Source organism: Zootoca vivipara, chromosome 10 (assembly GCF_965207765.1).
Source record: "Zootoca vivipara chromosome 10, rZooViv2.hap1.1, whole genome shotgun sequence".
NCBI classification, from domain to species: domain Eukaryota; kingdom Metazoa; phylum Chordata; class Lepidosauria; order Squamata; family Lacertidae; genus Zootoca; species Zootoca vivipara.
In genome coordinates, this window is record NC_142593.1 from 25,807,336 (window position 1) to 25,833,856 (window position 26,521).

The 26,521-nt window shown below is 41.7% G+C and overlaps 1 protein-coding gene across 2 annotated transcripts in view; it reads right to left on the bottom strand.

The window, feature by feature from the left end:
- LNPEP (leucyl and cystinyl aminopeptidase) overlaps positions 1 to 24,819 on the bottom strand; it is a 42,647-nt gene extending 17,828 nt beyond the window's left edge. Inside the window, exons 1-10 of one of the 2 annotated variants that reach the window (XM_035099701.3) lie at positions 24,532 to 24,819; positions 15,216 to 16,062; positions 14,089 to 14,227; positions 11,520 to 11,651; positions 9,295 to 9,415; positions 8,712 to 8,866; positions 6,980 to 7,093; positions 5,352 to 5,483; positions 3,100 to 3,231; positions 417 to 580 (exon numbers count right to left, since the gene is read on the bottom strand). In XM_035099701.3, the coding sequence (XP_034955592.2) occupies positions 417 to 580; positions 3,100 to 3,231; positions 5,352 to 5,483; positions 6,980 to 7,093; positions 8,712 to 8,866; positions 9,295 to 9,415; positions 11,520 to 11,651; positions 14,089 to 14,227; positions 15,216 to 16,062; positions 24,532 to 24,553 (1,958 nt within the window). In that variant the 5' untranslated portion in view covers positions 24,554 to 24,819. Of the gene's footprint in view, positions 1 to 416; positions 581 to 3,099; positions 3,232 to 5,351; positions 5,484 to 6,979; positions 7,094 to 8,711; positions 8,867 to 9,294; positions 9,416 to 11,519; positions 11,652 to 14,088; positions 14,228 to 15,215; positions 16,063 to 23,310; positions 23,450 to 24,531 lie in introns of those variants that run through there. The other variant, XM_035099702.3, reaches the window with a different exon arrangement.
- Positions 24,820 to 26,521: the final 1,702 nt, after the last annotated feature.

A 26,521-nucleotide genomic window follows, 5' to 3' on the forward strand; every position in this document is an offset into this window, starting at 1 on the left:
CAGCAAAGAGTGGAGGTTATGTCCAACAGATTCATCAGCAACCCAGACACTCCTATGTGGACGGTATAAACCCACCTTCATATCCCAAAGTGTCTTCTTCCTACCTTCCATCTCTATCTTGTCACTCCACCTCTAATCCACGTGTTTCAAAACAGATTTGAGGTATACTAGAAGGTGAGCGAGTTACTCTTCTCCAACTGACCCCTCCAACATGCTCCCATCATTTCCAGCTGTTCTCTCCCAACCTGGGCAGATGTGCTGGACTGTGCATCACTCAGCTTGATATTTACACCACACCTCAGTGGATTTATTTTCCATCGACAGTGTAAGCATTCGGAAGCCTCACCCCGTAAGCTAAAACACTGTCGGCAGAGTTAAATCACCCGGATTTAAATATAGGGGGAAAAGAAAGAAACCTGGCAGGTATGGTCTGATTTTCCAGTTCCACATTGTGCACAAATGGCTCCTGCTGCAGATGGATCTGTTTGCCTTCTCTTTTGACAGTCACCAAAGGAAATCCTTTCTGGAGAGTCCAGGTCTTCATGATTTTTTTAATATCAACACGGGTGTCATTTATCACCTAGGAAAGCACAGGAAAAATAATCTTTTGAGGAAGAATGTATTATGGGATACCGCCAATAGCTGCCTAATCAATTCACTAAAACAACGACCCTGGTGAAACCAGGGTTTTAAGTCGTTAAAGAGAATTGTAACTGCCAAGTTTATCAGTGTTAGTTTGATAATACAAGACCCATTTTTTTATTTTAAAAAAGTAGTTCGGAAACTGAACTCTACCTTCCTATTTCCACACTGCTTCAGATATGCAGTAGAAGCGTTTGAGAAACGCAAGAAACTGAGAAAAAGTCACAGTACTAAATTGCAGGTCATCTTTAGGAGGGATCTCCTTGTCCTTCTGAGAGACAACAGAAAAGGACCATAGATCTTCGGTCAGAACACAGTAAACTTCCCATTTAAGAGTTGAAATTTTAATTTCAGAAAATTTTATTTGGGATGTGGCTCAGTTTTCTAAAGAGAGGCCTGTCTTAAGGAGGCCTAATCTACCTCTTCATGAGGAAAACGAGCAGGACTAAAGGCAGAAGTTGTTTGAAGGCCACAGGCTGCTTTTTGGTTGTTGGCCGAAATCAGAGCATTACTAATTACAGTGGTACCTCTACTTACAAATAACTCTACTTAAGAATGTTTCTACTTACGAACGGAGCTCTGTCCGCCATCTTGGATGCGGTTTAGATAGGATTTTTTCTACTTACGAATGTTTAGATAGGGTTGCTTCTACTTACGAATTTTTTCTCCCAATGCATTCCTATGGGATTCGACTTACAATTTTTTTCGACTTACAAATGTGCGTTCGGAATGCATTAAATTCGTAAGTAGAGGTACCACTGTACTTCTTCTAATCTACTGTATTTGGGGGAAAACTAAAACAAGCTGGCAATCATTTTCGCAAGAGAGAGGGAGCAAGAAGCTGGGCAGGCTATCTATAGACTTGTGCAGCATTTCTCAACCACTGTTTCGCGGCACACTAGTGTGCCGCGAGACGCTGGCTGGTGTGCCGCGACGTGTGGCGACGAGAAGGGCGATTTGCATTGTCACGTGCCTGGCGGCCGCCAATGTACATCACTGACCCACCGGAAAGCAATATTTCTCCTCCTCTTTCCCAAGGCTCAGTGCAAACGAGCCTGGCGGCCGCCAATACGCAACACTGACCCGCCGGAAAGCAATATTTGGCAAGTGTTTCTTACAGTCATAATTATAATACAGGGCGGCACAGAGTTAATTTTTTAAACTTTTTTAATGGTGGTGTGCCTCGTGATTTTTTTCACGGAACAAGTGTGCCGTGGCCCAAAAAAGGTTGAGAAACACTGGACTTGTGGAACCCAACAAGAGAGCAAGCAAACATCAACTTTGCAGCCATTTTAGTGCTCTATTTACACCTCTGCTTTCAAGCTGTGCTCACAAGCACATTCCTGAATGGTTGAACATCCACTGAGCATTTATTATTTATTTATTAGATTTTCATATACTGCGCTTTATTAAGTTTTCATACTGCCCTTTATCCAAAGACCACAGAGCGGTTCACAACAGAAAAATACGAACACATAATAAGCCCCCTCCCACAGACACATTTTAAATGCCACAGAATGTTTCTTGTTATTATTTACTGATTTTCGGAGCGGGGGCAGGCAGGGAATGGGGCAAGTGAGGAAAAGAAAATCCTGCCGAGCCACATTAAGTGATTGGTTTAGATCCAGAGTTCTGAGAGTGAATTCCACCCACAGATTGGGTCCCTCTTTTCTCCCCCCTTGCAAGATAATCAGGGGAACAGTCACCTATATCTAGTAAGAATGGTCTGCCAGACTTATACAGAGCCTCTGGGCTCAGTAACTTGCTCAGCTTCCTATCTGCAAAATGGGAATAATATTTGACCGCGTTATGTACATGTACACATTTTATTTAAATAAATTTAAACAACACTTCAACAATAAACAAGGGTTTTCAGAGAGGCTAACAATTACAATCGAATTAAAAACAATTCATGTATGCAGGCAAAGAAATAATTTTTCTACTGCTGTGTTCACATTCTTGCCTTTTGGCACGTTAAGGTACAAGAGAACCCATGTTTAGAAAAGGTTGACTCTGAAATTGCAGGGTTACTAAATGATATATATTAATAAACATGCTATTTGCCACTCTACTATGGTTTCATGCTGATTACTGTGGCACTGATGGGGACAGGGCTTGTCCTATGCATAGAAAGCAGAGGTCTGAGAAGTTTCCCACTTGACCTAAGCTTTCTAAGCATAGATCAGAGCAGCCCCCCCCCATTTGTCCCATCACTTTTCCAGGCAAAACCCACTGTTTACCGCTGAATCAGAATGTCAATTCACAGAAAAAACCAATGGACACCTGTTCCGATTCAGTGGGTGTTCCCAGGGGGAAGAGCCAGGAAAAGCAGACATGTGGATAAGCTCACAGTAAAATCCATCATGGCACACTTTGCAGAACAGTTCAGTGGTGGTCAACCTAAGTAACATCAATAAACCTTTGTTCACTTCCCCTCCCCTAGTCCAAGAGTTTTACCTGATTCATGCTATCCCACAAGTCATCACTTTGGGTGGACCCATAGCTGTGGTCATGCAGATATAACTGAATACTAGCTTGGAAGACATCACTGTGGAGATAGTTTTTCAACATGGACAAGAGAGAAGCTCCCTGTAAGGAGAAAGATAGATCACGTACCTATCTGAAATGCAATGGCCATGTTTTCAGTTTCCGTTTGCAACAGAGCATACCAACTGGCTCCCCCCACCCCTTTCTGAGGAAAAGGTACTTGGGCCACTATATAGATAGCTTTAAAAGAAAATTACAACGAATTCATGGAGAAAACATCAGTAGCTACCAGCCATGATGGCCCTGCACTGCCTCCACAGTTGGAGAAAGTATGCTTCTGAATACAGTGGTACCTCCACTTACGAATTTAATGCGTTCCGAACACACATTTGTAAATCGAAAAAAAATGTAAGTCGGATCCCATAGGAATGCATTGGGAGAAAAAATTCGTAAGTCGAAGCAACCCTATCTAAAAATTTGCAAGTAGAAAAAATCCTATCTAAACCGCATCCAAGATGGTGGACGGAGCTCCATTTGTAAGTAGAAAAATTTGTAAGTAGAGTTATTTGTAAGTAGAGGTACCACTGTACTAGTTTGTGGAAACTGTAGGAAGGGAAAGCTAAGTAATCGACCATCAGGAATGGAGAAACTCCATGTGGTTAAAGCCAGGAATACAGAAATGGCTACAGAAGAGGCTGCCACAGGGAGTTATATAATTAGTTTCCACCATGTTTTTGTATGTGTTCCTCCTCTCCTTCTTCCAGATGTCTGCAGGGCCTCAAGATCACAAGCAGCTGGGGATGGCTGAATATAAAGATAAGGGCTCAAAAAGGATAACGTGCCCCCAATATTATAATTCCCCTCCCTTCCATATCAACAGCTCGAGATGTGAACGAAACTTCACCTCTGGCCATGCTTACAGATGGGAGGGTAAAAGCTGGTCTCAGCTATTCCTCAAATCTGAACAAGATGTGATCTGGCCACAAATGATTGGGACTGATTGGAAATAGCAGATGAAAAAGTATCAGTTCACATACATCTGCTTTCTACACATTTATTATGTGAATTTAAACCATTATGTATATCTACCAAAGTCATCGTCTATACAGATACCAATTCCCTTTTATACATCTACAAATATTCAAGGGTGTGTATGAATAGCCTTTTATTTGCAAAAGCCCACCTTGTGAAAAGAAACAGTGTTGCATCTAGTCTGATTTTTATCAAAACTGCATTAAACCTAAGCAAAGTGCTCCTTCTTTGAATCAAAACAGTGTTTACAAAAAAGGAAAACAGAAGTTTAGAAACAAAGAGTTTTATAGTGGATAATTATGAGAATCAACTGAAAACAGGAACTAGCAAAATTCAATCTAAATATTTATAAATGATGGCTTAGTGTAGATGTCATCCTTTTAACCACAGTTAAATAATTGGGGGGGGCAGAGATTTGTGGCCTCCCTCCCTCTCTTCTTTCTGGCTTTTAAAATATTTTTTTATTAAAGATTTTCATGAACTACAAAAAGAGCATGCAATGCCTCTCCTTTTCGTTCAGATTGTAAAGTCTTTCGGTTACGTTCAATGTAAGACAATATGGTAAAACACCCTAGTTAACAAAGAGTAACCATGGATAGCTCGAAGAAACTTTTCAAATGTTGTTTTCAAACTAACTGGTTAGTTTTGAACTCTGATGAAGGCAGAGAACTATCCCAGGGATGGGGGGCTTCCGGCCCTCCAGATATATCTGAGCACAACTCTTTATTGTTATCCCAACCACTGCCCATGCTGTCTGGGTCTTATGGGAGTTGGAATTCAAAGCATTTAAGGCTACCCCTGAATCACATTCTGAAAATGGATACAAGGACAGCAAGTGTATGAAGTGTATCTGATCTTCTAGTCATGTCTTAAAATGCTCAGAAACAATGGATTGATATTTCAGTGCAAACGCATGTGAGAAACAACATTCCATTTCCCCCCCTCCACTGAGGAAAGGGAATGTTTCTAACCAATTCTTGTTGAGCTAAAATTTCTGATTAAAAATTGCTGATGTTGGTGTGAAAGGTTTCCATTATATAGTCCTCTCACCCTGCAAACACTTCCCCCTCCCTTCAGGGCCTGACCTGCTGCTGCCCACGTCAGAAATGTGATTTGAAACATACTTGTGCGAACTTTTCAAGCGCATTTAATTTTATTGAAAGCACATTTGCCAGTACTTTTGAAGTTACCTTGATATAGGAGACGGCATCAAACATTTGCTCGATCTCCTCCGACGACTGGACGGCAAGGGAGATGGGATGAGATGAATTCATTGAATCTTTCTCCATTGTCTTGAATTGCAGATTTGGAAAAGAGTAATCCTAAAGAACAGGAAAAGGTTTGAGTGAACTCAAGTAGATACTAACATGAGGAATTTGACCAGACTGTAAGTACTGTTATCAGAACCGGAGATCTGGAGAAATAGTTTATCTTGTACACAATCCCTTCTAGATACTGGTGTGCCTTTGAAGATTTACAACTGGCCCTGTCCAACAGTCCATCTAGTTCAGCAGTCTGTTCTCAGAGTGGACAACCTGATACCCATGGAAATCTGCAAGCCGGATCTGAATGCAACAGCACCCGCCCCAAAGTCACACCAATAATGCAGTTCTGAACATAATGACCAGGAAGCAAGCTCTCCTGAACACAGTGGGATTTATTTCCAAGTGTGCTGAAACTTGCTTTCCAGCATATGATGCGTAAGATCGAAATACTGAGCCAGAGCAATATTGAACAAGGTGTTAGCAAGAGCTAGATTAGCAGTATGAGGACTACAGCCGATTTGGATTTTAGATTGTGCACTTTAGCTAGAAGATATGGACTACATTTTATGTTTCCACTTCACAATTTACTGAAACAGGTAAGCTATGAAATGCCATAGGGCTGTCTATTATAATTCATTCTACACTCAGATTTCTACATAAACTGTTAGGGCCTGTTCCACAATGCACCGTCCATTGGCAAACACTTCAGATGCAGAGGCCCAGACACAATGTCCAGGTTCAACCCCAGGTGACCATTCATTTCAAAAGATGAGGAGAGCAGAAAAGGGCAAGGAGAAGACAGTTAATAGTGCAAATCAAGTTGGCAAGTTTTCCATTGCCCACAGAGAAAATGTGCATTCTTTAAAGCAATCTGGCACCACCAAGTGGTGAAGTTTTATTTCTTCAGGACACCAATGTGTGCAGTTTCCTCCAAGTGATTCTTGACTTGTTTATAAGCCTGCAAAAACTGGGATCAGGGAACTATTTTACCCCAAGGCCCGGATTCAAACTTAACCAACGCTTCAGGAGTGCATGTACCAATGGTAGGCAAGCGAAAATGAGCTGGGGAAAACAAAACTGCATGTGCCTCTATTCCTCTAATTGTCACCATCATATAAGCACCAGATGCAGACATAAAACACTTTCTTCTGTCACACACTTTTGCTCACACTCTCATACTCCAGGTGTGTATTATGTAAGTTGCCTTCAATGGGTTAGGCCCTAAAAAGCAGCCTAAATATGCTTTAAAAATAATCATAGAGTTGGAAATGACCACGAGGGTCATCTAGTCCAACCCCCTGCAATGCAGGAATCTTTTGCCTACTGTGGGGCTCGAGCCCACAACCCTGAGATTAAGAGTCTCATGCTCTACCAACTGAGCTATCTAATAAACTGTGTGTGTGTTAAACTCCACTGTGGCTAGAATTTTACTACAAGTGTTTCAAAAGCAAGGATTTTCTTTCTTTCTTTGAACAATAGAACTCCTTAAAAAAGTATAACTACGAAGTCTGAGATTAAAAAAAACTTTGTACACACCCGTTCACTGCACTTACAGTATATAATTCTGGGAAGGCTTTCTTCAAGGCAAAGTTTTCCATAAAAGTGGCAAATCCTTCATTCAGCCACAGGTCGTTCCACCATTCCATAGTTACCAGATTGCCAAACCACTAAGAGTGCAAAGGAAATACACATTCCCATTATTAGATAACATGCCCAAAGATGAATGCAGATGTATAAGAATAAAGATTTTAAAGAGTGTTCAAGGAGCTATGCAAGATAGATAAGAAGGTTTGTTATTGGGAAACAAACCGTCTTCGTCAATCATCTTCATCAACAGGAAACAGAATAAAACAGCCTGCCACTGCCTTGACATGTGGGGCTACATGCATTTTCTCAACTCAGGAAAACCACATTACAGCTGCATAGATGTTTATACTGGCAGCTTGTCGTGCATGAATGTGAAACAAACATTTCAGAAGCATTCATTGGGGCATGCTGCTGCAAATTGGCCTAACCACCCAGTTAACCCAAAACACAAATCTGAATGTAAATAAATATTGTATATACATATTTTTAAAATTGCTCATTTAATTGTTTTAATTTAAACTGCGAGAGTGCTTGTGAACAGAAATTTTACATCCCTCCCCCGGGGGGATTTGGTTTAAATCAAATTGATTTAAATCACAAGTAAGACTTGATTTAAATCACTAGTCAGTAAGACTTGATTTAAATCTCTCTCTCTTTTTTTTTTTTTTACAGAAAGACTCATTATTGCTGGTATAATCTTAATATTTACCACCAGATGAAGGTTTCATTTTTAGAATAATAAATTTTCAGGAGTAGTTTTTACAGTTATATCATAAATTACTGATGTGGTTATACTATTAGAAATACATAGACAGATAATTATGAAATAATTGTGAGGTTTAATAAGTTAACTGTTTATATTTGGACAACTTTTCTGCTGTACTTTATTGGAATGAAAAAAAATTATCATTTTCTTAATAACAATTTAAACAATGTATTTAACTAAAACAATAACATTATAGCATATGTATCCATGTTTGTTAACTGATGTGGTTAAACGGTTTTTAAAAAAAACTTAGACTGAGTTTTAGCACACATGAAAAACTTAAAACAAATCCTTATTTTGTGATGAATAGCCTTTGGACTATAATGTAACTTAAATATAAAACTATCTTTAGAAAGATGTTTCGTCCAAAAGCATTTTATTTTAAAAATCAGATTTAAATAAAAAAAAATCCAATTTAAATTTTAAAAATCTGATTTTTTAAAAATACAAAAATATCATTGATTTTTACCCTCCCTCAACCACCACTTGGTAATTGCACATAATGCACACCAGCAGTTCATATCCCCATCATGCTTTTCCATTGCTCCTAGTACAAAGTGTTACAAGCGTGTAGTCAAATTAGTTTTTTGTGGGTGTTTTTTTATTTAAAAAAATCTAGCTTGCAGTTGCTCTTAGTCTTCCTTATATGCTGTCTGCACAAATTAGCAGCGTGAGAAAATATAATCACTCTAGGCTGCCTCAAAAGCACTGCTCCATCACGAGTGCAAAGACACAGTAATTTTCATTTGAATCAGGGGGAGGGGAGAGAGAAACTACTTCCTATTACTGGCGCAAAAGATGCAGCCTAATTATTTTAGCAGGAAATGGGAAAAGGCAAGCTTTCTTGTAAGCAGCATGAATCAGAACTGCAATGATTTTTTTTTAAAGAGAAAATCCTGCAGTACAGGAAGAAATTGGGAGATCCTTCATACCTGGTGTGCCAGCTCATGAGCAATCACTCTTGTTACTCTCTTTTTATCCATGGCTGAAGATGTCGTGTCATCGTGAAGGAGTGTTGTCTCTCGAAAAGTGATCAAACCCCAGTTTTCCATTGCTCCAGCCTCAAAGTCAGGAAGAGCTACCAAGTCTAGATGAAGAGCAAGGCACCAGTTTGTAAATAAGCCAGTACTAAAATGGAAAAAAAAACTTAGCAAATTTAATTTTTTGAAAAGCGCCAGTCAAACACACTGAACTTTAAGCGCATGGAACATGTCCATGTTCCATGCTTAACATCGTGGCGCCACATGCAAACCCATGCCGATTTTCTTTATACTTTTAATGAGTCTCACACATTCCATAAATACAAGTAGCTTTTAAATCTCAATGAGCATAGGAAACATACGCACCTTCTCGAACAAGGACTCCACTTAATTTTAGTCATGTAATTAATTATTTCTCCATGTTACAGTGATTAATTCTCCTCTACCTTTATACTATTAAAAACCAGAATAAAAACAAACTCATAAGAATATATGAACAACAGGTGCAAACTCACAAGAATATTAAGCATCTCACCTAATTTTTGAAGCGGGTATGTTATATTAAAATACTTCTGATAAAACTCGAGGAGCTTCACTGCTGTGTCTAAGGCATATTCAGTATGGTTCAACTTTTGTGGCACAGAATAGACAGATACCTATCCCAGTGGAAGAAAGGGAAGGGGTGGGGGTGGGGGGAGAGAATATGAAACAGAAAATCCCACGAGACGCATATGCTTCATTGATAGTTTTTAAGTGAGAAAACTTCTCTTATGAACACAGTTTTACTAAAACAGTTGGCAAAGGCAGCATTCACAAGGCAGCTCAAAGGCGGTTCAGATCCCTGCGCCTGGGTGAGCTCCCGTTCCTGGATCCCAGCTCCCGCCAACCTAGCAGTTCGAAAGCACATAAAAGTGCAAGTAGATAAATAGGTACCGCTACAGTGGGAAGGTAAACGGCATTTCCGTGCGCTGCTGTGGTTCGCCAGAAGCGGCTTTGTCATGCTGGCCACATGACACGGAACCTGTACGCTGGCTCCCTCGGCCAGTAAAGCAAGATGAGCGCCGCAACCCCAGAGTCGGTCACGACTGGACCTAACGGTCAGGGTCCTTTTACCTTTACCACCTTAGCGCTTACTTGTTAAACAAGGCAGTAAAACAGAATGCAAACAACATCGTGACATTTCCAAAGAGTTCCGAAGTTCTGAACAGCTTCTACTGTGTAAATACAACCTTGTTCATGTTTTAGCTTTATGCTACTTTCTGAGTAACACCACCGGCAACACTGGTGGCTCATGGTTGGAGGGAGAGAGGGGCAGGCAGTGGAATCCTCCCAGCGGTTGTACTGGGACAGGGATGTGGCTGTGTGTCCTTAGGGAACCTTTGATTTGGTTGTGGCTGTCCCACAGGTGTGCACACACCCTGCATGAATACTGCCCTCCTAACAGTCCCCTGACCTCATCCCCATCGTCTTCTCAATGAGCCCAGGGGGGTGCATGTGCTTCTACCACCACCTCCATGAGCCACTACTAACTACCAGCAGAAGTGGTTATTATTCCAGAGGTTAAAAAAAGAGAATACGAGGGAAATCAAAAAGCTGCCTTCACAACTGGCAGTAGCAGCCTCTGTGGTGAGGCAAAGCTGCCTTCCTAACACTAGCATCACAATAGCTTACTATGCTAGAATCATAGAATCGTAGAGTTGGAAGAGACCACAAGGGCCATCCAGTCCAACCCCCTGCCGAGCAGGAAACACCATCAAAGTATTCTTGACATATGCCTGTCAAGCCTCTGCTTAAAGACCTCCAAAGAAGGAGACTCCACCACACTCCTTGGTAGCAAATTCCACTGCCGTATAGCTCTTACTGTCAGGAAGTTCTTCCTAATGTTTAGGCGGAATCTTCTTTCTTGTAGTTTGAATCCATTGCTCCGTGTCCGCTTCTCTATATGCTATACCACACAGGCTGCTGCTACTACCAACTGAGATGTTAGAGAGCTAAATATGAGTTTACAGCTCCGACACACAAAACTTCATATTTGGATCAGCAGCGGGTTTGTGGCCACACCCAGGAAAAACAACCCAAAGAAGAAGCTACTCTTCCTTCTGCAAGGTTATTTATTTGTAATACCACTGAGGCAATTCACAAATATACACCTATGTGGCTTATTTGGTTTCGCTGAACTTTGAGGTTCCATCAAAGTAATTTGAAACAAGTAGGCAGCAGCAGAGGGACCCAGGTGGCGCTGTGGTTAAACCACTGAGCCTAGGGCTTGCTGATCAGAAGGTCGGCGGTTCGAATCCCTGTGACGGGGTGAGCTCCCGTAGCTCGGTCCCAGCTCCTGCCAACCTAGCAATTCGAAAGCACGTCAAAATGCAAGTAGATAAATAGGAACCGCTACAGCGGGAAGGTAAACGGCGTTTCCATGTGCTGCTCTGGTTTGCCAGAAGCGGCTTTGTCATGCTGGCCACATGACCTGGAAGCTATACGCCGGCTCCCTCGGCCAATAATGCGAGATGAGCGCGCAACCCCAGAGTCGGTCACGACTGGACCTAATGGTCAGGGGTCCCTTTACCTTTACCTTTTTAGGCAGCAGCAGAGCTGGTTGGTTCTGGTGGGTCTAGGCCAGTAAACCACAACCTACTTCAGACCGTGTATGCTGACACAAGGGAGGGAACACAGCTTTCTTCAATTCACAGCAAGGGCACTTCCTGAAAAATTCTGAGAAGGAATAAGCTCATGCTCAAGAGCTAAAGGAACACATACCTGAATCCCTTTTGTTTCCTTAGTGCAATTTGCCAAGTTTCCAACGATGATAGCTACTAGGTAAGTGCTCATTTTCACACTTGGATAGAACTCATCTTGAACCAATCCATCTGCCAGAGATTTGGTTGCTTTCTGGAAACACAAACAAAATGTAAGTGTTTAATAGAAACCTAGAGGCCCTGGGGCAAGAGTAAAGCTCAAAGATGCCTACCCTGTGTTGACATAGGAACAAAAATAGAGTCATGCAAAATATATACAGGCTAGAACTGGAATTAATATGCAAAATGTTAAGTGTTGCATATCGATATTTCCCTAGGCCTGCATTGCCCAATGGTGTGCAATTAGTATTATGCTGACTGAAACTAAATAGTGGGCAACATGTTTTTATGAAAAACTTCACCCCCCCCCCCCAGGTAAGGCACTCTTTTTTCTTTCGTTTCCATGAAAAGTAGTTGGAAAAGGGGAGAAATGTTTATCTGGAGAGTTAGGACACACTCTCAATTTTGGCTCTGTAGTGATGTCACACAATCAATTTAGCTCTGTGCTATCACCACAAAGTCAATTTGGACAGAAGGCAACGCTTCCTGAGCTCACTCTGATGTGGTTTCATAATATCCTTTAGTCAAACCTGAATAGCTTCATGGCTACATGACATTACACTCCTTGAATGACCTCTGCTGCCTCAGCGAGCTGCTCTTATTTTTTTTAAAGAAAAACGGTGCTGAAGCTGCAGAATGGACAAAGAAGCAGTGGCAAACAGGCCATGAATAGCTTGCAAAAAAGATAAGCAAATGATTAGGAAAAACTCATACACGTTCAACTCCCACTTTTGCCCCTAGAATTTTGATGCGGCAGCCCTATCACCACACATACATAGAATGAGGCTAACTTATTGATACACACAGACATATCTAACAGACTAAAACAAATATGATGAATCCCGGATTCATATCTCATCAGTTGGGCCTCCCTAGAAGACACATTGCAGAGAGATATCCTATCTGCAGATTGCTTCTCAAACCACATTTTTTTAAATGTCTGGCCAGGGCCAGAAGACAAAAAACTTATGTCTTTGGTATAGGGAATATAGAGAACACCAACACCTGTCTGAGATTTAACTGACTTGTTGATTGCTATGGCTGAGTCCTGTTCCCTGTTCCACCAATTTCATAGATGCTTCCTCCCCAACTCCATTTGTCTCAAGCAGGGGTGGAGAACCTGTAGCTCTCCAGATGTTGCTGGGGCTGATGGGAATTGGAAGTCCAACATCATCTTGGTGCCACAGGTTCTTCACCTTCTGTGTCTCCTGGGTCTTAAAGAACATGGGCAAAATGGTGCTGCCGTGCTTTTTCCATTTCACCCCAACCAGCACCATAAATAGCAACCAAAGATCTATACACAGCTACCATAACGGCACAGAGAACCAAGTACCACATTTCCCAGCTGGAAAATCACAGACCTTACTGTATTTAACCTTCCAGTGGAAAGTGCAGGGCTTGCCAAATGCAACACCAGTTTCTGGGAGCAAGCAGGAGAAGGCTATTGCCTTCATAATCTGCTTGTGGACTTCTCAGAGGCATCCAGCTGGCCCTTGCATGGCTCTTTTGTCTCCAAGTTCCCTATAGCCACACAATGCCAACATATTCATATTTTTTTCTGCATCATGAAAGCAAAGGTAAAGCACAGAACGCCATGTCATGTGATGAACTAAATTGCTGTTTTGTGCCAACAACCATGAGCACGTTATTAAGAATACAACAGCAAAGTCTCATCTAGTTGGGCATTCTGTTCCCCTAGTGGGCAGTGGGCAATGAGATACTTATGGGAATACCACACAGAAAACACAAAGATGTTCTCCAGCTTGTGATCACCAGCCACTGGTATTCTGAGGCATATATTATATACCAGTGGCTCAAAGCCTTTTTCAGCTTGTGAAACAGATCCTCTGATAAAATAATAAAATTCCTTCCAGTAGCACCTTAGAGACCAACTAAGTTTGTCATTGGTATGAGCTTTCATGTGCATGCACACTTCTTTAGTATATCTGAAGAAATGTGCATGCACACGAAAGCTCATACCAATGACAAACTTAGTTGGTCTCTAAGGTGCTACTGGAAGGAATTTTATTATTTTGTTTCGACTACGTCAGACCAACACGGCTACTTACCTGTAACTAGATCCTCTGATAGACAGCATTCTGGGGCCTGCAGGGAGGTCGGGCAGAGACAAGCATGGGCAGGACAGTGGTTCCAACTCTTAACTTTCTACAGTAGGGCTACATTACAACCATGCAAGTGTCAGAGGTCTCTCTCTCTCTCTCACACACACACACCCCTCCCTCTCCATATACAGGTAAGAGGCATCACCACAATTCAAGGTCACATTCCAGCCAGGTTCAAAGCACTTAAGGAGCAGAGGCAGTGTAGGGCATGAGCTCAGCATAATTCCAAGGGTGGGAAGAGAGGCCTTGAGGACCACCTTCATCCAGAGGTGCCCATGCTATATATCCAGTGGAGCACAGCAGCATAGGTACCCATCTCCCACGAACGAGAATATGGCAGGATTTTACCTTTGGCATATTTGACAAAGCAGAATGCTGACTATCTCTCTTGACGGAGACTTGGAAAGTGGCTTTGAATGCTGGTTCATCAAAGCATGGAAAAGCTGACCTTGCTGACAAGGGTTCAAACTGGGTTGCTGCAAGCCACCTGATGAAAATCGAAAGAAAAATCCATTTGCTATTATCATTATTAGCCATTAGATGTTGAGAAAAATAGACTTAAAAGGGAAATTGTTTAGCCCTATGCATTTGTTCAGGAAAGGCAATACTGCTACCCTGTCAAAAATTGTACCAAAAAAAAGGCCAAATTTATTACTGTGACATTAGGATCACATGAATATGAAGCAATGCAGCTCCTGCTTGGAATTTGCATATCTATTATGATGTATATTTATTACTTCATAATTGCATATGAACCTTAAAAATAGTTTCTCAGGCCACCTGTAAACAAGCTCTAAGGACATGTCGACCACTGCACCTTTTAGGTTCCTTATACTAGCCCCAGCTTAATGTACCCTGCAAAAGATCTGCAGTCTCCTAATGGATTAAGCTACACAAAGATCTGGCTTTGAAACAAAAATTCTAGATTGAATTCTAGAATTTGGTTTTGATCAAGGCTTGATAACAAAAACCAAACATAGTTTACATTTTACATATATGCCTGCATTCTACCTAAAGGAACAAAAACTAGTGGAGAGGATGAACACTTTCCTTTTTACTCCTGAAGAAACACTTTAGCAAGTTTAATTCCCAGACCCAAAGGCTACAGTCAACAACTGCAACATCAAAAAATTACAAAAGAAGTTTTCCATGTTCAGAATGCTTGAACTTCTCAACACATACTTAACATTTTATGGAGTGCCTTGAATATTCAAAACACTTTGCATACACTCTCAGTATTTCTTAGAGCAATCCAGTTAAGGAAAGCAATGCTAACATCTCCATGTTGCACATGGTCTAAAATTGAACATAGCTTCCCCAAATCTATCTACTAGGTTTATGGCAACTAAGAGATTTGAACCAGGTTTATAGTTTCGTCTTGGGCAGTACACTGCATGTAGATCACTTGAAAAAATTCAAGGAGTAGGTAGCAGGTATTACAAATAAGGTAGAAATACATCATTTCCCAACTTTACCTTTTTGTTGAATTTCTGTTGTCATTGTTATAAGCGATTCGGTAAAAGCCAGAGTAACTTTCTGATAAATTAGAGAAATACTCCATGTTGATGTTATATTGTTGTCCTACATGGAGAGCCTCGGGGGCAAAAATTGCAATCTGATCATTCAGTGGATATTCCCGAAGCTCGGCTTGCTTTGGCTGGCTTGAGCCTGATGAAGAAAGAGTTACCTTGGTAATGTTAAGTTTTGAGCTGTGAAGGATGATATGCCAAGTCGCCTGGAGGACTTTCACAGTTATCTGGACTGAACCCCAAAACTTCATAGTGGTTAAGTTTGGCTGCAAGACAATATCATAATGTACTGGCACAACAGCACTTGGTAGCCTAAAATTTGCCCATGGAAAGGGCTTTCCGTTTGTTGCCAAAGGATATATATTGTCTATTGTGTGGTTTTGCTTATGACAGCCTTCTTTGGTAAAGGTACATTTGGGAAGAAGGTAGATTGCCATTATTACGGAGACAGCAATCACAAGAACAACAGCACAAATCACTGTGGTCCTTACAGATGGTGCAGAACACGATCCGTCTGAACTCTGCCTGTAGCCCACTGTGTTACCGCGCAGGCCTGTGCTTCTATTCATAAAAGACATTCCCAGAAGTTTGGCTGACGATTCATAGTCCTCTTCATCCTCATCCATTTCATGATCTCCAAGACCACGGACAAGGAGCCGAGAACTCCTTGGCTCATACTCCACTTCGTCAGGCTCCAAGGGATGCAAGGTGGGCTCTTTAGCCAGGTCAACCACATCAGGTTCTTCTTCAAACATGCTGTTTTCAATCATATTCCTAGGTAATGGAATTCGATCTGAAACACAAAAGAAGCATATCAGCTGTTTGAATTGTTGGGTGGTTGGGGCTTTCCAAGCATAGTTTGCATGTATGCGGATGGTTGTGTCTCATATTATGATACCCATGAAGGAACACAATGGACATGTGTTCATACAGGGACAACTTTACGCAGAAGATTTAATTAGCAAAAGTTGCTCAACAAGTGGATGAGTCCATTTCTATGCTAGCTGTAGCCATCAATATGCCATGATGGTATGGAAATTGGGGCTACCCACTTTTTCCAGAACATAACACGCACCAGAACAAAATCATCACATAAAACCTCACCTGACTTTTTTTAAAGCAAAACTTCAATATGGACCATTTGAGGCCAATAATAAAATTCTCCCTCACCCTACCCTTCAAAGCAAACTCATTAAAAAAGGAATAAAACATTAGCAAGCAACATTATGCCAATAACTTGCCAAGTATAACCAGCACTATTTTCATAATTATGCAAATTATTTTGCTGCAGAAAATTGTATTTCCCAAGCTAGCTGCCTGAAGCTGATCGGAATTGCTTTATTTATTTAACAAAAATTTATACACCGCTTGATTGTTTAAAAAAAAAACCCACCCTCAAAGTGATGTACCAATGATAAAACAGTAAAACCAAGAAAAAAATATTTAAATTGTAGTCCTAAAACATATGGAGGACACTAGTTTGGTGAAGGCTACCTTAGAGAGTACAGTACAATTGCTGCTATTATGATAGCAGTATCACAGATCTTTTCATAGCACTTCTTTCCCCCAACCCATTGGCAATGACTGGTAGAATATTAAGACCCATTTAAATAAATAAATAAATAAATAAATTATTATTTATACCCAGCCCACCCCGCATTTAAATCAATATTCAAAGCGGTAGGACACTGAGTAGCAAATGCTCACCATACCATCTCTCATCTATGTGCATTAGAGGAAGGGAGAAATGGGGTGGAACATGCATCTAGTTGAAGCAAAATGCCTATACATTAATTGGTGTCCAAATTCCTATACTTTAGTTAATATTGACCTGTGTTGCATGCGGACAGGGAATCTGATCAGGTTTTTCTAGACCCTTTGTTGCTACAAGATTCTGTAAATGATAAAAACTGGAGAATTGTGAAATGCCCACATATAACTGCAGTAACAGCAGCTTCTGTAACTTAACATCTGTTTTAAGCGTTTCTCACCTAAGCTTATTTATAAAGATTTGCAACAAAACCCTTCAGGCAATTTTGGTTCAAGTCCTTTGCACAGAAAGGTATGCTGAACAACTTGTTCTGCTGAAATACCCGGCAGATGGTTGCCTTGCACAAGTTTAAGAGAAACCTTTCATATATTAACTTATGAAGTTGAACTTTTTGGGAGGGGGGGGGGGTCAATAGACTGTCTGCAACATCAAAGCTCCAACTCTGATGTGCCAGAAAGTAAAAGTTACACATGTCATATCTGAATTGAAAAACCACATCTTTCATATTTAAAGTTAACAAGTTCGCTCTGTAAGCTGTGTGGTTAAAGCTGTATATTTAATTACATGCAACTGACTCACCCACATTTTCATGATTCCTGAAAACTGGGAGTACAGTAGATGTAAGAAGTTAGTTGCATCCTGTATTGTTGTACCACTTTCGTTTACCTAGAGAACTACCCACAGCTGACATCTGGATGGGCCATGTTTTCCGCCTCTTTAGTCTAATGTGCTTTAAAAATAGTTTTCAATGTTTCAACAATTTAACCAGTGAAAGGAACAAATGAGTACAAATCCTACTCAACTCTTTTCCTCTAAAATGAAAGCATAGCTCTTTCCATCCTTTTCAGGGGCACTTAAAATTATTTACACTGCTCATTGCTCTCTGTAGGAAACAACTCCACAAACATATAGTTAATGATGGAATTGTGAGGTATTGTAGGAATATAGGGAAGACAGGAGAAGGCATATTATTTCAATGAACTTGTTCCTCCTTGGTGAGGGAGGGGAGAAATGGGTTATGAACTCCCAAATATAAGTAGCATGTAAACAGCAAGAATTTCAGAAACCCTTGACTAAATTCTAAAGAACAAAAATGCTGAGATACATTGAGCAACACAGTCCTTAGGAATTCAACCTAAAAACCTAGCAAGAAGGCAAAGTCCAAAGCCCCATCTCATTGAAACAAATGGGACACAGAGGGTATAATCAGAACTTCTCCAAAGGCTGCACTTGTCCAAAATCATCCCCCTCTCTTTATCTTTCGTCTACGCTCAGGAAATCTTAGAAATCAATTTGGAATCCAGGTCTCTTTATAAACTGGACTTCTTAAGACTCCAAAGGGAACGTGCACACTCCCAACTTTTCTGCACGCTTGTCAAAAAGGAAACCCAAAACAAAGTTTTAAAGAGGCGCGCGCACACACACACACACACACCAAAAAATGGTGCTGAAGGACAAACTGCTTGTTCTCCACAATATCTTCCATTGGTGGTGCCTTTAAGGATTGCACTAGCAGTCTGGCAGCCATTTTTTAATAACATGATGGGGGCCAATCACATGGGTATTTCCAAAGAATCAGCACACACACACACAGCAGACTACCACTTCCATGGTTGGGACCTATGTAATCAACTCCTATCATATGGCTGTGTATTTACAACATTACACTTAAATTGGCCTTTCGCCCCCTTGGCAACTTAAATCAAATGTTTAAATTAATTCACCCTGTTATTCATGTGTTTCTATAAAAGGTTTCATCAGCAGACTAGAGTCCCCTTTGCCCTTGCAGAATTACCTGTTGTTTTCCTGTATGCAATTCATCTCTCTGTCAGTATTTGACTGTAATGTAATAATTGTTTGAATCTGTGGAGGGTATTTTATTCCAGTGTAATCATATGATTATATAGCCTCTCTTCAATGATGTGGTGCTAATACTAGTATACATCCAGCGGGTAAGCCAAAACAGGGTAGCATACAAATGTCAGCAGAGCAGATAAGGGTCTTAACAAATGGGATTTGGATTATGGCCTTCTGCATTCTTAACCTGGCTGACCTTAATATTCCATCAGAAGTGTCAATAGAAAAAAAAACTAATTTTATCGAAGTTGTTTGATTGCTGTGTCTAAACAAATTGAAACAAATAAAGTTATTTTTTTTAAAAAAACTACTAATGTAGTGGAAAATGGCCAGAATGCTATGCTCATTCTCATTCAATACTATACCAATCCTAGTTTATTTCTAATTCTTTCTACCAAAGCACCTTTAAAAAATTTAGTAATTAAAATTAGTTTAGTTGCATGCTCTTATCACATCCTTTCAATCTACTCATTAAAGCTTAATCAGCCTGGAAGGGGGAAAAGCTAAGTATAAACACATCCCTAAATCTGATACAACAACCACATAACCAGTGTTAGAAACTGAGATATGAAAGCTAGGAGCTAAATGGCGCCTTAAACCTAGGTTATGAGCACAACAATGGAATGTCTAGGCACTCTTTTTTATAACAAGAACACAAAGCTGAAAATGAATGAATTGCAGCTAAAATCTTACGTTCATTTTTCACATGGTCTAGTCCTCATCTTAAGACTGCAAAAAACAAAGTCATGCTTCCCCTGCCTGCCCCCTTAATATTCTCATGAGGGTCCCTCATAACGCTGCCTTTCTGTAAGGCCAGCTGAGAGGCAGAACCTATCAGCTTGCCTGATGCTGTGATTTCTTGGAAGTCCAGCAGGCAGGAATTTCTCCTCCCACACCCTCAGTGGCAATATTAATCTGAAATCTTAGGCGCAGTACTGCATCCAGAGCTCAGAAATTGCTCGCTTTTTAGCACCTAGAGCAAAATGCGCCTAGAACAATGGGAGTTTTGAACGCTGCACGTAACATGTTTTCTGAACATAGTGGTATGAGAAAACACCTGTCATTCTGTAACAAGAATCGAAATCTCTTCTACAAGAACGCAAGACAACTTTTACTCCAGTACCTCCATTAAAACCTAATGATTCCTTGACCTACCTTTGACAAATACCTTGTCTTGGCACATTAAACTCTCAATTCCAGAGATACCAAAGCAAAGCAAAAAATGTTGGAACACCTCAATCTGTTTCTTATGGAAATAGCACACAGTTCAAATAATGGTTAAGGTAAACCAAGAACACAACCACATATGCACATAGACTTGGTCACACTGAAGAAATAAAAGACTTAAGTTGAGAACTGAAAACAAGACTATAGAACACAATACATAATCATTATCTCTTCGATAAATTGGTTACATTGCAGGTGTAATATACAAAGGATATTGCTTTATGGGCTTAAGCTAGCCAACTTTAGCCATTCCATTCTCTCAATTTTTATCTCTGGCAAATTCAGTTCCGTATGGTGATGCTACTGGTGTCAAGTAATAGCTTAATAACAAATAATTTCATCCATTTCTGTGACTGATTGGGTGCTAGCAAACACAATGCATGTTTACAAAAAAGTTATAAGGAATCATGTATTTAAATGGTTTTATGAGTCAGCCAGAAACTAGAGGTTTCTCCTCAGGCCCATGAGATTCAACATAACAAGGCATTACTGAGAAGATAAATCTTGACTAGAGACCAGAACACATTTGCATCTCACTGATAAGGATTTTTCTGTCTATACTGCATTTGCACTACTGTACTTTGTCTTCCATCTGTTTCTATGATTCTATAGGCAGGGGAAGCAGGAAGAAAAAGGAGGAAACTCATCTCTGTAGTAAATGACTTGTGGGGGCAGGTTAATGGAAGGCATTGGATGGAGGATAAGAAGGGGTTGTGGGGATGTGAAAGAGAGGGAGAGGGAGAGGGAGAGGGAGAGGGAGAGCTTCCCCACTGAGATAGGGAACGTGGTGGTTTTTTAAAAAAATGGGAGAAGTTTGAGTAAAAAAAAAAGTGGTTTTAAACAATGGAAGAGGTTTGAATAGAGCCCAGATGGAAAGGCACTGAGATGTGCTGTTGTTGTTTTTAGTTTTAACGAGAAGAAATAGCAGAAATGGATACAACACAGATGTAACTGAGTAAGAAAAAAACCAAACATAATATGTGATTACCCTCTGAAACAGAAACACTTATATTTCCTGTTCTTCCAGAACAAGAGTAAGCTTTGGCAGATCAGATTATGTGTCTCCTTTCCCTATTCAAGTGCTATGGCCTGGAACAGGCATTCCCAAACTGCGGCCCTCCAGATGTTTTGGCCTACAACTCCCATGATCCCTAGCTAACAGGGCCAGTGGTTGGGGAAGATTGGAATTGTAGTCCAGAACATCTGGAGGGCTGAAGTTTGGGAATGCCTGGCTTACAAGCAAGCAAAGAAGAATTTAAATGCCAGTATACTTTGCTACCTGAATGACGCTTGCTATAACATATGAATTATTTAAAACACAATCAAGATTCACAAGACCTACAGGGCCGAAGGCAGGCACAGGCAACATCAGAGCCTGTCTCCTTCCCTCTACCAAACACATATGTTATATAATTTTATAAAATCATAGAGTTGGGACCCTGTGTTTTAGTCATTTAAAATTGTAAACTGCCTTGAGTGAATCGTCAGAAAAGCTATACATAAATGCAACAAAATGAAGAAGAAGAAGAAGAAGAAGAAGAAGAAGAAGAAGAAGAAGAAGAAGAAGAAGAAGAAGAAGAAGAAGAAGAAGAAGAAGAAGCCATCCAATGGAGGGGGTTAATAAGACACAATATAAAATATCCCAGAATAAGAGACCATGTGAATTGAACCAAAGTGGTATTGGCCCAGTAGCCCATTTCTTCCTAATCTATACCATTTAAGGAAAAGGATTTTAGGACATTTGGAGGACATTTGTACAGTCTTACTACAGTATCTCCAGTACAGTATCAGGAAAAGGACCTGCTGCAGGTGCCAGTGGTTAAAAATGCAATAACATGCTCCATAAATGAAACCTTGACATGTCTCAGAAGAATACTTGAGGAACATTCTTATGTACAGGCAAATATGAACCATACCAAAGCAAAGGAGTATTGTTCTATCTATCTCTGCTTTTATATTGTAAACTGCCCTGTGATCCTCAGATGAAGGGTGTTATAGAAATGTAGTAATAATAATAATAACTACTCGTTATACTTATACAAAGCACTAATCAGAGGCATGAAAGCATTTGTTAGGCAGGAAAAATTGTTTACTTCTTCTCTGCAAATGGCCCCCAGCCCCTTTAAGCAAGTTCCACTCTCTCACTCCCCGCCACATCAAGTTTTTAAAACCAAAAGCCTTGCCCAATTAGTGGGAAACAAACAGCCTTGGAGTCACTTGAGGGGAGGCTGGCTTGGTGGGTGGGATGTATCATTAGTCCTTCCCACACCTGTTACTTCATCACTTCAAATGCTCCTGTCCCTAGATCAGAGAAAGTAAGCTGTGCCCTTCAGCTGTTGTTGGACTACAACTCCCATCAGTCCTACCCAGCATGGCCAAAGGTCAGGATTATAGGGAGTTTAATCCAACCGGAGGGCATCATATTTGCAACATCTGCCTCTGGTTATGCTGGGAAATCCGGATTTGGAATCATGCCTTTATGAAGGTAACATGTCCCATGTATCTCTATTCTTGTGCATGAATTCAATTTAAGCAGTACAAAGTTTTACAGACTAAAGCCACACACAAGGCTCCTGTATAGGGGGAAATTCCCAGGTTCCAATATTGATTCTGTTTTGTGTGTGTGTGTGTGCTACTGCTTCATAAAAAAGCTTTTTTTAAAAATGCAGGAAAAGATCACAGAGATTCTTCCATAATTTTAGCATTCTATCTACTTCTAAATGGCTTTAAGACAATTCCACACCTGTGAACTGTTACTCTTACATTCTGCCTAACAAGTTTCCCTGACATCATCAATTTGATGCTGCCAGATAATGTTTGCCACTCTAAACTGTCAAGTTGTTTGGAGATTTGAGAATCCCCATTGCATTTTACAGCTAAATTCTGGCAGGGAATGAAATCTTATACTTGAGAAACAATACAGTTGGTAAAAACAAGAAAGAATCTCATGACACCTTACAGGAAAACAAATGTATTATTGCCATAACATTTCATGGACTACATTTCACTTCATTAGATGCATAAAATGTTGTCCTCCTAAGAAACAACACAATTATTATCTTCTGACTTCAGTTTACAATCCCCCACCTCAACTATATGCATATATATATACAGTACATGTAACACAGGGCAACACTTCATTCATTTCCTGAAATAAATTCTAGTCTATGAAACCTCATACTGTACCATGTTTATTAAGTCTTGAAGGGAGCCACAAGACTCATTGCTGCAATCATCATGTAAATAGTATGGGAGTAAAACAAAGAATTAATTTTGCAGTTACACTCAATGGCTTCAAAGGTTTTAGCTTTTTTTAAAAAAAAAACCTTCCCCCAGACAACTGCTAACAATCATTGCACTAAGAACTCAAGTAGTCTTGGTTCTCCTTTTGTTTAAGCGAGATGTGGTTTGTGGATTTTCTCTAAATAGCAGTAACTTTTTTTTAAAGGAGATATGCAAGTTTATTAAACAAAAATAATGGGCAGTTATTTAGAGTTCATGGGTAGAGAAGGCAATGCTTCTTGTCCCAGACACTGAAGTGGTAGGCTGGGTGTCCCCTCCCCGCACCAAGCCCCACTAAAGTCAAGTTTGTTGGCCTACTGAACAACAGTCAGCATGTCTAAAGTTTGTCGCCATCTTCCATCCTAGCATTGAGCCTTTGGGCTGAAAACAAAGCCGACACAGCGGGGACATTTGAGCAAACCAGCGCATAGTTCGAAGGAGCTTTGGAAATGGAAAAGTCAATAAACAAAGAGAGCAAGTAACAACAGGTTGGGGAGCGTTTGCCTCATTGAAGAAGGGGCTGCTGCCCCAAGGCCAAGGTTGTGGCTCCTCGCAGGTACCCTTCCAAAGAAGGACTTCTGTCCACACTGACAGGCCACTCCAGCCCCACTGAAAGCTCTTCCTCCCTGGAAGGGTCGCCTAGCTGGGCGCTCCTACTTTTCCAATCCAGAGGCGCTAGTGCGTCCCAGAGAAGCGCCTCGTTTCAGGCCACGAGGAGGCTTCCTCCCGCCAAACTTTCCTTTCCAGGAGCCTCGGGGGTCGTCCGAACTCGCTTAGCTCAGAGCTTCAACTTGCGGGTGGAGGCGAGGCGGAGGGTGGGCACAAGCGTGCATGGCTCCTTCCCCCGGCGCTTTACTTTTGGGGAGGCGACCCCCTGACCTTCAGGCTGCGCGCGGCCTTGCGCGGATGCAGCAAGTCTCCATTTCCCGGCAGAGGCGCCGGGGCGCACGGCCTCTCTCTCGTCGGCTTGTTACCGCCTCGGGGCCGGGTGCTTTCTTGCCACCCTCGGAGCTTCTCCTCCAGCAGAGAGCAACAGCACGAGAGGCGAGGAGGAGTCTGGTTACAGCTGGCGAGCCGAAAGGCCAGACAGAGAGAGAGGGGGGAGGAAGGAGCTGTCGTACTCACCGTTACTGGGGAAAGGCTCCATTTTCCCGCGAGCAAAAAGCCCAAACAAGGCGAGGTGGCGGGAGGAGGAGAAACACGCACACAAATGAAGAAGAAGAAAGCAGAAACCCGCCGCTGCGGCTCCTCCTCACTCGGCTTCCTCCGCCCCGCAGGGAGACAGCTGCATGTTGCCCGGGCGGCTGCGGCGGCCGGTTCTCAAATCCGCTGCATGCATGCAATAATATCGGTCGACAGCAGGGAAAACAACAGCCCGGATGACGACGAAGGCCAAAAAAGAAAAAGAAAAAAATAGAGGGTCTCCGGCACTGCTGCGCTTCCTCTTCTTCTCGGCACGGCGGCGTCCCCAGCTAGCTTCGCATCAACCCCGGCCGACCATTTTCTGCTCCGGGGCTTGTGCAATCCCTCCCCCTGCCAGGGCTGGGCTGCTTCAGACGGAGCAGCGCCTTGCCGCCTCGGCTGCAAGAGCAGGCGGTGGGAGAGGAAGCTCGCAGCTTGCCTGGCTAGGCGCCTTGCTCCGCGGCCATCGGCGCCACATCCAGGAGGAGAGTTCGACGCGCCGTTTCACAGCACTTGCAGTATCTGTTCCTGTAGTTGTGTGTGTGTATTAATCTGGAATAATTCGCCATCGTTTCCTATTTGGCCAAGCATTGATTTGCACGCACACCCCACCCATAACCGGATTAGAATCGGATCCGGCTGCGATCCTAAACCCAATCATAAATCCCACTGAGCCAAGTAGACGTTAGCTCCGAGCAAACGCTTAGGATCGGGCTGCTAGCCAAAGACATGCTAGCTACCATTTCCCCAGCCCTGGTTGTGAGCGCAAGTAATGTCTGTTTTAAGAGATCGGAGGTGGGGGCGAGATAAATCATTTTGAGTATGCATTTGCGGCTTCTAGGGCTTCCCCCCTCCCATCTTTAACCTTTCCACGTTTCACTGAATCAAACAGGGCGTGAGAGTTTCTGAGCATACTGTTCCTATTGGGTAAAATTTCTGACAGGGCACCTCTGCGTGACAACTGCGTAGCAAGAAGGAATTTGGCAGGCGATGCTTCTCCCCCCCCCCCCATCAACTGATAAATTATCTTCCTCCCACAGCTGGTAAAGGTGGTGTGATATCAGTATCATTTTCCAACTGGAACTTGGTCATTTTGGAGGGAGATAAATGTGAGGATGACCCATAGGGGAATGACTTACAATAGTGCAGTAGTTTCATGGTTTGTCACCAAATGGTAGTTGCCCAAGCAGCTTTTAAAAGAAACAAAAATGGCTATGGGAAACCAGCTGCCCATATACTTAGCTAAGATTTGACTATGCATGTTGGACCAATCCACCTCCAAGTTAATGTCACGGGCGTTGCCTATTAAGATCAAATGCAAGGTCTGCCCTCTTCTGTTGAGTCATATGATCCATCCTTTGGCCAAGACCTATATTTTGGGTTCCCATTTCCCCAGTTCCTTACCCTGCCCCAATTTTGGCTATTGTTGGTGTGTTTAGATGCACTTGACTGCGCCATGGACCCATGAGTCTGGTGGATTAAAATGCTGTATCGCAGATGACACCCTCCGAGTTGTGTAGGTTTCTGATTTGCGGTGGCCCAAAGCATGTTCTGTGATTGAGACCCCCAGTTCTTGATTCCCCCCACCACATACATGTTTTGGCGGCGGCTGGTGAGCATTAGGGGGCTCTGGGCCAGGTGGGATCCAATGCCATCTTGTAGAAGACCCTCAGCTGGATGTGTGGATGCATGGTGTCTGGTGGCTCAAAGCGTATTTTGCAGGTGGCACCTCAGTTCCTGATTGGTTATGGTCCTAGGGTATCATCTTGCAATTTGAGCATTTCCCAAGCATGGTAATTTGGGTTGATGAAGATTATTGTTGTGTTTGCAGTAGAGAGTCCCCAAAGAAATTGCTCCATGTATAGATGGATTTCGATCACATTCTTCCACAAATCTTACACCTAGAGACAGTTGCCCTATGCCGGAAATATAT